Source organism: Pecten maximus, chromosome 7, assembly GCF_902652985.1.
Source record: "Pecten maximus chromosome 7, xPecMax1.1, whole genome shotgun sequence".
Classification (NCBI taxonomy): domain Eukaryota; kingdom Metazoa; phylum Mollusca; class Bivalvia; order Pectinida; family Pectinidae; genus Pecten; species Pecten maximus.
In genome coordinates, this window is record NC_047021.1 from 43,352,718 (window position 1) to 43,365,926 (window position 13,209).

General features: G+C 35.0%; 2 protein-coding genes across 2 annotated transcripts in view; one reads left to right on the forward strand and one right to left on the reverse strand.

The window, feature by feature from the left end:
- Positions 1–5,647, reverse strand: part of LOC117330919 (S-adenosylmethionine sensor upstream of mTORC1-like) — a 34,421-nt gene extending 28,774 nt beyond the window's left edge. The window contains exons 1-3 of the mRNA XM_033889479.1: positions 5,604–5,647; positions 4,403–4,510; positions 1,061–1,472 (exon numbers count right to left, since the gene is read on the reverse strand). Of these exons, the coding sequence (XP_033745370.1) occupies positions 1,061–1,472; positions 4,403–4,510; positions 5,604–5,637 (554 nt within the window). The 5' untranslated portion in view covers positions 5,638–5,647. The remainder of the gene's footprint in view (positions 1–1,060; positions 1,473–4,402; positions 4,511–5,603) is intronic.
- Positions 5,648–9,917: 4,270 nt separating this feature from the next.
- LOC117330920 (forkhead box protein P1-like) overlaps positions 9,918–13,209 on the forward strand; it is a 73,818-nt gene continuing 70,526 nt past the window's right edge. Inside the window, exon 1 of the mRNA XM_033889482.1 lies at positions 9,918–10,004. The gene's annotated coding sequence lies outside the window, so the exon portion shown is untranslated. The remainder of the gene's footprint in view (positions 10,005–13,209) is intronic.

Here is a 13,209-nt window from a genome sequence, read left to right on the forward strand (position 1 = left end):
CTCTAGTTTCTTACCACAGTAACACCCCGGGCTCTTTCATTCGGGCCAACAAGCATGATTAATATAAGTTGATATAACTTGTTTAGCAATTGTTTAAAAAAATAAAGTTAACATTTTTTTTTAATGAGGAAAATATTTTTTCCTGATTAATATATGTGTTGCTTTCGGCAACTGCATTCATCAGACATCATACATCTGTTTTGTAACCATCACAAGATTTAGATTTCAAATGCACTACATAAATTATCTAGGCAGTCTTATTTTAATTCTATTATGGACATTTCAACCGATTTTGCTTGTCCGAACATCTTACCACAGGGAAGATATTTTGATGCGGAAAAGTCATTAGACATGGTTCGTAATAGGTACAGAACAGCCAGAAATTTTGCAACTTATCTAGAATTTCCCTTTTATATGAATTTAACAATTGTTCATGATGCTATGAACATTCAAAGATTGCTATTCAATGTCAACATGACCAACTACATGTTGAGTGAGGAAAATGAAAATGGCAGCGGCTCAAACACCACAAACAAGTGATATTTGATTAATCGGAACACCACTAGGAAATGGAATTTGCAGTAGCTTATCACCAAGGTGACCTTATGAGAAAAGGGTTTAGGTCATCTGACCAGACATGAACTGCTGAAGAACTCTTTTATATTGTAATTGGTGTACAGTAAGTTGGGTTTATGGAGGCACATTGGTCTAGTGGTAGGATGCAGGGCTACGTGACCGAAGTGTCAATAGTTCGAGTCTGGGCACAGGTGCTGTATTGTAACCTTGAACAAGATAATTTACTCTGTTGTGTTCTAGCCAACTCAGCTGAGTACCTGGAAGGGCAGTGCTAGAAATGTTGTGTAAGCTGTAAGCGCCAAAATGGCAGTTCCGGGTGTATGCTCCCCAGGGAGTTGAGAAAGATATCTATTGGCTGGTTGCAAAGGCCCAAAATCCACAGAAAATAATTTGTGAACCCCTTTGAGACGGCTATGTTGCTGTGATATAGTGGTATATAACACTTCAAATTATTATTATCATTATCTAATTTAAAAATACTTACATGTCTACTGATGTTGTTGGTAATGTATCTGTATCAATTACACACGTTGCCTCATCATACACTTCCGGAAGGCTAGGAGCAGAAATGCACAAATCCACATTCTCAGAATCATTGCCAACATTTTGATCTCTCTGTTCATCTTTAGATGTGTCTTTTTTTCTCCGGTCCGAATATTCCCTCTGCAACTTCTTTGCCCTGTGAACTTGAATCCTGCGGGAAACTTTTTCTAATGCCTTTTTCAGGCCGCCCCCGTGGAAATATTCGAGGATTGTTTTTCGACACCAGTCGATCCTGGTCTCTGGAAGTCTTGTCCAGTGATCTGTTGCCAAATGGTGCATGGCATCTGCATACTGTCGTAGAGTATCAGTGTCACTGCAGTGTTCCTTCCAAATCTGTTCAAAGTCGTCAGCATCTACAGGACAGAAGAATATTACAAAATCTAAAATATACTGAAACGAAAAAGAAACGCAACATGGAAAATTGTGATTAATTTTGTATTAAATATACATATCTGTATAAAAATCGCGGAAATAAACATGCACCCTGCCTAACACCCATACCAACCCTCAAAATCACCCAAGTGTGACTAGAGACCTATGCACTTCCGGCGCGGTAAAAACATCAAAAACTGTGCCTGTACAAACATATGCGTTCTTTTTTCATTCAAACCAGTATCAATTCATCACTAACATTGAGCCACATCATCGCCAATACTTTTGCAAACAATAATTCCTTTTACAATTATGCCACGGTTATCAAAGGTTGATAGAGGACGTGCTATAGCGATGCTTCTGGCAGGGAACACGCAACATCACGTCGCTCGACAATTCAGAGTTCACAAATCGACTATTAGTCGATTAGTTTCACGTCTTAACGCAACAGGAAGAGTCGATGACCAGCCGAGATCAGGACGTCCACGCGTAACGTCGCGACGTCAAGACCGGGTTCTTAGGTTGGCACACCTGCGTAACAGGAGATTAACGGCCGATGAAACGGCAAGGAATACGATTGGTAATCATAACCGTCGAATTCATCCCCAAACAGTGATCAACAGACTGCGTGAGGCTAATTTGCGTGCAAGGCGACAGTACGTTGGTTTACCACTAACACCGCAACGTCGAGCACGTCGTATGCAATGGGCAACGGCACATATGCCCAGACGTTTTCCTATGAGACGTTGGAGGTCTATGCTCTTCACCGATGAATCTCGATTCACGTTATTTCGAGCAGATGGCCGTCAACGTGTGTACCGGCGTCGAGGCGAACGTTTTGCTGACGCCTGTGTTTTGGAACACGACCGATTTGGGGGTGGATCAGTTATGGTTTGGGCGGGAATCTCCCATGGTTTGAAGACGCCTTTGGTGATAGTCAATGGGAATTTAACGGCCGTACGCTATCGGGATGAGATCCTTAGGCCCCATGTTGTGCCGTTTGTTAGGCAGCATCATCTAACCTTTCAGCAAGATAACGCGAGACCACACGTTGCAAGAGTCTGTAGAGACTTTCTTGCGACACAGAACATTGTTCCTATAGATTGGCCTCCATATAGCCCCGACCTGTCCCCAATCGAGCATTTGTGGGATGAATTAGACAGAAGCATTCGAAATCGCCGTAACCCCCCAAATACCCTCCCTCAGTTAGCAAATGCACTCGTCCAAGAATGGAATAACATTCCAATACGGAAAGTCAATGCCCTGATGAACTCAATGCAACAAAGAATTAGAGATGTGATAACTGTTCGAGGAGGACACACACGATATTAGGGCACGGTTTCAAAACTGCTGCCATTTCAACTTGGATTCACGTAGGGTACTACCAATCATGACCTTCTAGCAAAGTGACCTGTTCTTAAAAATCTCTAAACATTTAAAGGATGTTACATCAATATTCAATATTAACTATTACATATGAAATTTAAACATAATGCTCACAAGTATTATTTTATTAAACCTACAATTTGAAATTGCGTTTCTTTTTCGTTTCAGTATATGTTCAAAGTTGTCAGCATCTTTAAGATAAAATAATATCACAAAATCTAAAATCTGTTCGAAGACATCAGCATCTACATGACAAAATGATATTACAAAATCTATGATAAGTTCAAAGTTGTCAGCATCTATAGGCAGAATACGGTAATATACCAAAATCTAAGGTAAGTTCAAAGTCGTCGGCATATCTATGACAGGATAATATCATATCAAAGTCATAATAGTTAGTTACTTGGATGCATGCAGAGTCCTTAGCATATATATATGAGACAGAAAAATATTAGAAAGTATATTACTTGGGAGATATGAGATCCAGGCTTACTCAGTCAATATTTGATTCTACCAGGTTGGTATGACACGATATTGAACAAATCAAAGGTCGTTAAATATTCAATTATACCATGTTAATATAACATTATATTGACTAATTAAACCAATTAAACCAGAGGTCCTTACCTCTATATCATATATGAAACTTGTTTGCAAAAGAGTGGAATTGTGTTATATTTATATTTGATAACAGGAAATTTACATTTGGGCATTGTGAAGTCACAATGATTATGTGAACAATACACTATTGTTTTTTTTTTAAACATAAACATCAGGTTAATATCTCAAAATATTAACCTCCATGTGACCATGCTTTAGCCAATGAGAATTGAGGAAAGATTAAGTTATGGTGTCAATGACCTCTCCAAGTGAAAGCTATAGGAGATTGATAGGCTTCCTTGGTGCTATAGAATCTTGGTTGTGGTTGTCTTCGGGGGCGAAGACTTCATGAGTAAGGTAAAAGTAGAGAGTATAAGGTCACCTTACTACCTCAGACTTGTGGGAATTTCCCTTTAGCCTAGTGGTAGGATGTGTAGAGTATAAGGTCACCTTACTAGCTCAGACTTCCCTTTAGCCTAGTGGTAGGATGTGTAGAGTATAAGGTCACCTTACTACCCCAGACTAGTGGGAATTTCCCTCTAGCCTAGTGGTAGGATGTGTAGAGTATAAGGTCACCTTACTACCTCAGACTAGTGGGAATTTCCCTTTACCCTAGTGGTAGGACATCCACCTTACTAGCTCAGACTAGTGGGAATTTCCCTTTAGCCTAGTGGTAGGATGTGTAGAGTATAAGGTCGCCTTACTAGCCCAGACTAGTGGGAATTTCCCTTAAGCCTAGTGGTAAGATGTGTAGAGTATAAGGTCACCTTACTAGCTCAGACTTCCCTTTAGCCTAGTGATAGGATGTTTGCCGAGAGAGCTTCAAGCCCCAGAGCTGGCAGAGTTTTTTTTCATTACTTGATCCTTCCTGTTACAGATTTTTGACTTTGTTAATTATCTTATATAACAATTAATTTTAATTCACCTGTGCATTTCTTGAACTTTTTCCTCAGGTCAGCATGAAGACCTTTAATGATTCCAGCAAGTCTTATGTGTTCCTCACGGCCTTCAATGGTCGCCATTACTGAACCAACTGTAAAAAATATGCAAGTATGATATAAAGGAAAAGGAAGAAAACATTATTCATTTCATTCTGATATCCAACAAACTGTATAAATTCTGGTTTTTTTTTTATAGTAACCATTCAAGTTTTAATCAGGAAATAAAAAAATGGAACTTGTACATATATGAATCAAGATTCTTTCAAAGTTTATAAATCATATTTTATACTCTAGAAAATAAATTAAAACTGATAAATGATTATACCAAATTATAATTGAATACTGTACTAAAAATAATGATGATCATCAGAAAATTACATAGTACTTCTCATCCTATGAAGAATTAGCCCGAGTTTCCTCTGGCCCTGACACCATGTCTTACACAGACATGGTGTCAGTGCCAGAGGAAACTTGGGCTAATGTAGAATCTACAATGGCATTGCATAATGGTCCATGGAGGTCCTGAGTTTGATTTTTGTGTGGCACCATTGCTCTTGCTACAAAAGTGATCCTATGAACAGTCTTTGTTTCAACTACAGTGGTATATACTGGCAGACATGTTCTTAAATCTCATGGGGGAATATATACATGTACAGATATACTTTGAAGACAAAAATAGGAAACAGAGAACCGATCAAGGCAATTTGTTAGTTTATTTCCTGGGTTAAAATTCTAGTCTTTCCCATTTTCTATTATAACCGTACTATGTTTCAATAATGTACGCGGTTTTGTATAATTATTATGACTTTAGAACGAGTTTGACACTTATCCAATAAAATTAGAAACCTTATTTTTAGATTAATTAAATTCTAGTGTCTTTATGGCTTGTAACAGGGATGAAAGTTTGTGTGAATATTTAATAATTATCTTTTAAAGGATTGTTGAACCTTATATCATCCCATGAATGATGTTAGGCTATGAATACAGAGAAATGCACTGTGACTAATTAGTTTCAGTCATTCAGTCAGTTGCTGCACTGTATATGAGTATCTTTAAACTTCTTTACAATCAATACCGGTATGGCCATCATAACTTAGAAACATAGTGATTGTTATGTTCTTTATAAGTCTCTTCATTATTTTTCTATGTCAATCCATCAATATGATATTATATTCATTTCTTTACCTGTCGCATCAGCAGACTCGCACGTTGTAAACATAAACAGGAAATAAAATACATTCACTAATATTAGAAAGACATGTCGGAAAAGAAATTACGGAATATTTACAATATTTAACGCATTTGAAGGAAAAAATAACTTTCCTTCTAGAGAACCATGTTACGTCAACAAATCAAAACACATTATCATATAATAAAGTTTTACGTAATATATTAACAATAATGAATTTATTTATCTTTTCATTTCCTCTTCCGCATTTAAGTGATTTTTGTCAGCAATATTGAAGAGATTTGCATAATGTAACATTGCTCCCATTTCTAACTAACATTTTCAATATCAGAAATATAGCAGATACATTCCATACCCACAGCATTGCAAATAAAATAAATGCATCAAACATCTTAAGATTGTATAAGGTAAGCCGTCATTTTCCGGTAGCGTCCGTTACTAGCACATCTAAAAATAATTGAAATATTTTCATTTTAATTCATTTCGAGCAACAGCTGATAGTATACGCTATTAGTTTTAAATTCGATGTAAGAATTGGATGCGACTGAGTTGTCATTAATTAATATTGATGTAATAAACTTTGTCTATTTTAACAACTGTTGTAAAAACATTTTAGAAATAAAATACTGTTCATACTAATTTATTGACACTGTTTTGAGCTTTATATGCTTTCAATTTTAGCTAAAAATCGATAATCGAATATAGAAAATATGAACAAATGTTGATTTGAACAAGGACAGAAGAAAACAGTACAGGATTAATAAACCCGGGTGTTCCGACAGGATATCCCGCAATGAATGTTATACAGTTTTCTTTATTTTAATAATACAGAAATCAGTTCTTGAAAGTTCATTAAATTATTATTATTTTTGTTTAACTCTTTAGTAGACATTTTATTTCGCCAAGGCATCTATGCAGTCTTGAATACCACAGGGGCTTGGCACGATTTTCCAAATGATTGTACATATATACATTTGTATTATAGTGTCATATATGGACCATCGTTTGGAAAATCGTTACAAGCCCCTGTGTTTAATACAATGTATTTCATTAAACATTACGAATGACCACGTCCATTATATTGAACAAAAATGCGTATATTTACTTTATATTCATTCTAATATATATTTTACCGACGATTTTGGTCGAAATTTTCAGATTTCACAACAACAAGACTCTTCTCGTCGAATTAGAAATTCATGTAGAAATATGTTTTTATCTATTTAGAAGATATTTGTATCACCCTTAGAGTAACGATATGGAGATTTTTACGAATGTTAAACATTTAATCCATTTTTAAAAGCGACTTCTATTTAATGATGACAGCTTTCTATCAAGACAATTTGATAATTACATGTTCGTTATATCAGTGCAAATTGTTGTTGTCGTGGCTTTTTTTCTCTCGTTCATGCAAAACGGCACGAGTTGAAATTAAAGGGCGTGATGCACATTTGATATAATGATATATACGTTAATCTTACAGACATGCTTTTACCAATAAAAAGTGCAAAGTAAGAAATTCATATGGAATTTTAGCGATCTCTTCAGTTAGTTAAGCAGTTGCGAAAATGAGGCATCGTTAAAGTTGGTTGTTAAAACAATATGAATCAACCATGGACAGAATCAACCATGGAAAGAATCAACAATGGTCATAATCAACCATGGACAAAACCGCCAACCATGGCCAGAATCAACCATAGTTATTTTTCATTTGTATCAATTTCAATTCAATTTATTTTATTCCGAAACTGCGTCACCTTCAAATAACAAAACTACAATCTGTACAGATAATACATCATAATTATGTACAGCAGGCTATTACAACACATTGGCCCGTATGGCATATCAAGAAATGTGGTAAAAATGAAAATTCTGAAAGTTCTGCACACGGGTTACCTCCCCTTGATGTCAATTGTATAATCAAAAATGCTTTCTACGTTTAAAAAATGCAAAAATTAGTCTTAAGAGTAAACATCTCATCAATATAATACAATTACAAGAATATAATTCAAGTCAGCTCAGGTAGAGCAATGCACTGGCATGTGACATTATATAGCATGCACATATATATATATATAATTCAATAAGGTAAATGAATAGTATGTATCAAACTACTAGTTATTAGAATCCATCAGCGTAGAACATAGTAAAGATGCTTGGTATAAAAACTTGCCCAGATTACTTAATTCTTTAACATTACCCGTTGATAGTAAATTTATTAACTTATAGACAGAGGGATTAACCCGATAATGAGGCTTTATATATTTTATTCTGAGACCGTTAAAGGGGGGACATTTTAAAATGAAATGGTATTCATCTTCTACGTCATTTTTACAGAAAGGACAAAATCTTAAATTGTGAGGATTTTTTCTATGCCGTCCAGTTTCAATTAACAGGTTTTGTGAAGACAAACGTATTTTGACAATTGCCTTTTTATATTTAACAGGAAAGGTTGCAGACATACATAGTCAATAATATGTTTATGCAATGTGCATGTGGACGAGGTTAAAAAGAAAGACTCACAATCTTGCTTACCCGTGATTTTGCATTACGGAGGGTTTCTATTTTAATTCTTACCTGTAGTTTTCAGTGATATATGACAGTTTCTTACCTGTAGTTTTCAGTGTTATATGACAGTTTCTTACATGTGATTTTTGATAACGGAGGCTGATATTTCAATTCTTACCTGTAGTGTTCAGTGAATCACGTGACAGTTATCTGTTGTTGATTACGGAGGCTGGTATTTAAGAACTAGATACTACGTACCTGTAGTTTTCAGTGAATCACGTGACAGTTAGTTACCTGTCGTTAATTACGGAGACTGGTATTTAGTACTAGGTACTACCTACCTGTAGTTTTCAGTGAATCACGTGACAATTACCTTTCTCTTGTTGATTACGGAGGCTGGTATTTAAGGACCTACCTGTAGTTTCAGTAAATCATGTGACAGTTATTTACCTAAATTACAAGAGTTAAATATTTCAGTAAATACCTGATGTAACAGTTATTTATTACTTATCAAAGAGGCCGAGACGTGGTATTTACCACTCAATAAAGAAAACAGGTAGCTTCACAAATCCAAGGACTCTCTGAAAACAATATATATTATTATTATGTAGATATTGTAATTCTAACAAGGTAAAGAATGTCAAAACCACGGTTTTTTGGGGGGGTTTTTTGTATGTTTTTTTTGCTTTATTTATTTATTTTTTTTTTTTTTTGCTTTTTTTTTTTTTTGCTTTTTTTTTTAATTTTTTGTTGTTGTTGGTTTTTTGGTGGTTTTTTTTTAACCCTTTTTTTGTATTTTTTTTTTTTGTATTTTTTTTCTTTTTTCTTTTTTGTTGTTGTTGGTTTTTTGGTGGGTTTTTTAACCCTTTTTTTGTATTTTTTTTTTTTTTGTAATCTGCTTGTTATGTTTCCAGACTAAATTTGTGTAATACTTAATTCAAGTATTTTGATTTTCTGTAATCGTTGTTCACGGTAGGTTCTAGGGGATATGGTGGGGAACGGCTGGTTTAAATTATTTTCAATGCACTTTTTCTCTACTTTTCCAACTGAATAGTCGTGACATTATTCAGGTTGGAATATATATGTGTGAAGTGGTGTGTATCTACCGTGTTACGTGCAGTGGGTTTTAAACTTGTGTCGTCTGCTGCTCTAGTGCCCTACTTTTTCAGATGCAGTAAACAAAGCAACTCGGCAATGTACACCATCGAAAACATCGCTCCAAACAAAATAACACACATCACATTTGGTCTGCAACGGTTAAGGTTGTTTTATATTCAACGAAAGACGAAGAGTTTTGACGATAGAATAATTTCATATTAATTTATATGAAACTGTATATTATTAGCTTTGATAACGGTACACCGTGCACATACGAGGTGAAACCACTGTCAAACTGCCTAATGCTGTATCCATTTCACTTGAGGCACATCTATAAGTTTGGGTGTAACCCCAAACAGATTTTGGTCTGATCAGATCATGCCAATGTTTAGAATTTGGGTATTAAACACGGGGAAACTCCAGTGTTTGTCGTTGTTTGTTATTTTCTGTTTACACAGCAGGTGCCCGTGACGTCACCAGCGGAGGCGCTTTACCCCTTTAAATAACAAAGACTACATGCGCTACACAAATAAAGAAAAATCACAATTTACGAATCTTCGATATGTGACACTTTCTCACTATTTACGGGTTTGACAATATGTGTTTATTGGTTCAAAATAAAGGAAAAGCTTGTCCGTCACGCTGCTAGTTTTTTTCTAACGGGACAGATGTTTGTGCGTATGAATATATTTGTGTTTACGGTTGTGATTGGGTGCTAGAGTGTTGTCTTTCATGCTGTTAATTTTCACCGATTTTTCTGTTGAGAAAGAGAACGTTAGCGGTGAAAAAAGGTAAGAAATAAAATGTTTTATTGCAGGAATTGTGAATGACATGGCCATTTTGGGCTGTTAATCTGTGCTTTTGCACCGGCATTTATCGGTGCGCTGAGCATGTTGTTTTTTGGGGTCGGGATAGACCATTGAAGTAAACAATTTGCATAGCAAATGAGGTAAGCGATGGAGCTGTTTTTATTCGCTTGTATCAAAGTACTAAGAAAAAATACATGTTAGCAAAATTTACGGATGTTGTCATATTTAATTATATCATTCCTGCAGTTCCTTGACAGTTACTTATTCTGTCATTATAGCATGAACATTGTCCCATGCAGATAAAGCCATGCTTTTCGTGTAGCTTTTGTGTTTCACACTGAACGGGATACAGAAATTTTCTGAATGGAACCGACAAGGAATAATGCTCTTTGTCTTGTACTGACGATAGTGGTACCGTAGATGCTGATTTTTGCGTGTTGCCGACTGTCACGGACCCTATCTAATTTATATCGCCGTGTCCCTACTTTGAAGTCGTGTAAGGTCAGCACACTGGTCGAATGTGTTCAGGCCACTGTGACCTTAATGGTAACTCGACCCCGTTAAATTTAACAGTCAGCATTAACACTTTGCGAGATGACATTGTCGTATGAAGATGATATCAGTGTTATTCACACATCAGTGTTTTTCACACATGGGATGGAATTTATCATGAATCATGTTTAATAATATTACATGGAAAATATCAAAAGATTGACAATGACAGAGTAATTATAATAATAGCATTTTGTATTTGAACATTTCTTTCCTTTGATAAATTATTTTATAATGTGTAAAACGCTACTGAAAATTTTATTATTTTTTCTAATTTTGGTAATATTGACTAAATATGATTGATGGAATTGAAAATATACAGAAGTGGATTTAGTGAACAAGACATTTATATTACTTGCAAACATAAAATTACAGTATATAATATAATTATAGTAGAAAATATTATATATACAGTATATAAAATTCTTATCAGTACAAGCTTGACTGCATTGTAAATCAAGTCATTGTGGCATCTTTGAGTTTGATGTTCTGATCATGTCTGATGTGACAGAGGACTGTATCAATATGAAATAAAGTATCTTATTGACATACAATGTATCAATGACTATCATCAAATAATTTCTAATTTGAATAAATGAATTTGTTCATAGCTATAAAATTATTGCTTATACCTTCTTGTGTTGAATATCAATATTTCAACTTAAGGTGTCTGAACTATTCTTTACAAGTTACTAAAAGATCAACTTATTTAAAGAAACACTTATTTCCTGATGATAATTGTATGTGTTCATTGATGGATAATTGTAATATCTCATGTCCCCGGGATATGTATGACATGCCAATCGGTGTATATATTAATATGTTAATGTGATTGTCAAGTATTTTTAAAATGTATTTATGCATTATTTGTAAAGGACAGCGATTGTATATATATCCATCTTTGACAACTCGTGTCAACCTTTTATGGCTTCTGAAGTGTGTTTATAAAGGTGCTATTACTGCACAAAAGTCATTTTTTTACCGCTAAAAGGCAGCTGCATCTCCGATCAGTCTTTAGTTGCACCACTTTTTTCTGACCTCTTCACAATTCAAATATAGGCTAATCTAAGCTTTAGGAATATAGGTTCACTGTAATTTGTATACTGGTCGTAACTCTAAGTTGACCGCTCTGCTTTTATTTTTTCTTCTCAAGAATAAACCCTGCGTTTCATCATGTTTTTATTTTTGAAAAATATAATAGATGCAGAGACAGGCCTGTATAAAACAACTTATAATTCAGCTGCTCAACTAATGTCACTGTATTTTACTTACATATATGCAAGTTGAAGTAATAATGTCGGTGTTTTTACAGAGAATTGGAATATATTTAATGAAATTTTATAACCTTCCAGTTATCATCTGGAGGGAAGTTAAATAAAACAAAAAAAAATTGAAAATATTAAAACATTTGATAAAATGATTTATTACTAATGCATGCTGTAGGACACAAATTAACGACACGTAAACTGTATAAGGTTTAATTATTTTATCAATAATATATGTCAATTTATTGAAATGGCTACAATAACTTTTACAAGGAATCAATAATGTTTTAAAGACATTTCATTTTTAGCATGATGACTCAAGTTTATAAAGAATTTAAAAGTAGTCCCATGGCTTAAGAGGAAGGTAAGATCCACAGGTGTTTGTTTACTTTTTTGGAGAAAACGCCACCACCCAGTATAGTTTGTTTTACTGCCTTAACTCTCGGTGGCTAGAGATAAGTGGAACGTCCCCACTTGATAAAACACAGACAAAACACTGGCTTTTTCACAGGATAAGACTACATACAAATGGGCTGGATTTAAAGAACAGCAAACAAATGCTGCAATGGTATATATATACCCAGTGGTACCACATAAACACTGCCTTATTTAGCCCTGTTTCTAGGTCCAGTGTAAATTATATGAAAGTGCTTTGTTTACTGGTTTAGTAAACATGCATTGAGCTATTGACCTGAATAGTGCTGGCCGGCTTTTGTTGTGTGTGTGTATTGATTATAAGTATGGATTAGATCCCTAGTAAAAACAGTTATAAATGCTGTTTATTCCTAACACATGTGATTGGCTATCATTATAAGGCAGCGATTACCATTGTTTACCTTACTCTCGCACTTCGGGTGTGGAACATTGTGTGCACAAATAAAATCGGTACAATTGGAAATTGATTGTGTAGATCAATATATATATTACTGATATTATAATGTCACTATGATCATATAGCTTATAATATTCAGATTTATCAGTTTGTTGTTCAGGATTTGTAAGATTCATTTTTACTCCACACATGATCAAGTCAGACCATGTTGTAGTGTTGATCACTCCACTGGTGATCAAGTCAGACCATGTTATAGTGTTGGTGACTCCACTGGTGATCAAGTCGGACCATGTTATAGTGTTGGTGACTCCACTGGTGATCAAGTCAGACCATGTTATAGTGTTGGTGACTCCACTGGTGATCAAGTCAGACCATGTTATAGTGTTGGTGACTCCACTGGTGATCAAGTCAGACCATGTTATAGTGTCGGTGACTCCACTGGTGATCAAGTCAGACCATGTTATAGTGTTGGTGACTCCACTGGTGATCAAGTCAGACCATGTTATAGTGTTGGTGACTCCACTGGTGATCAAGTCAG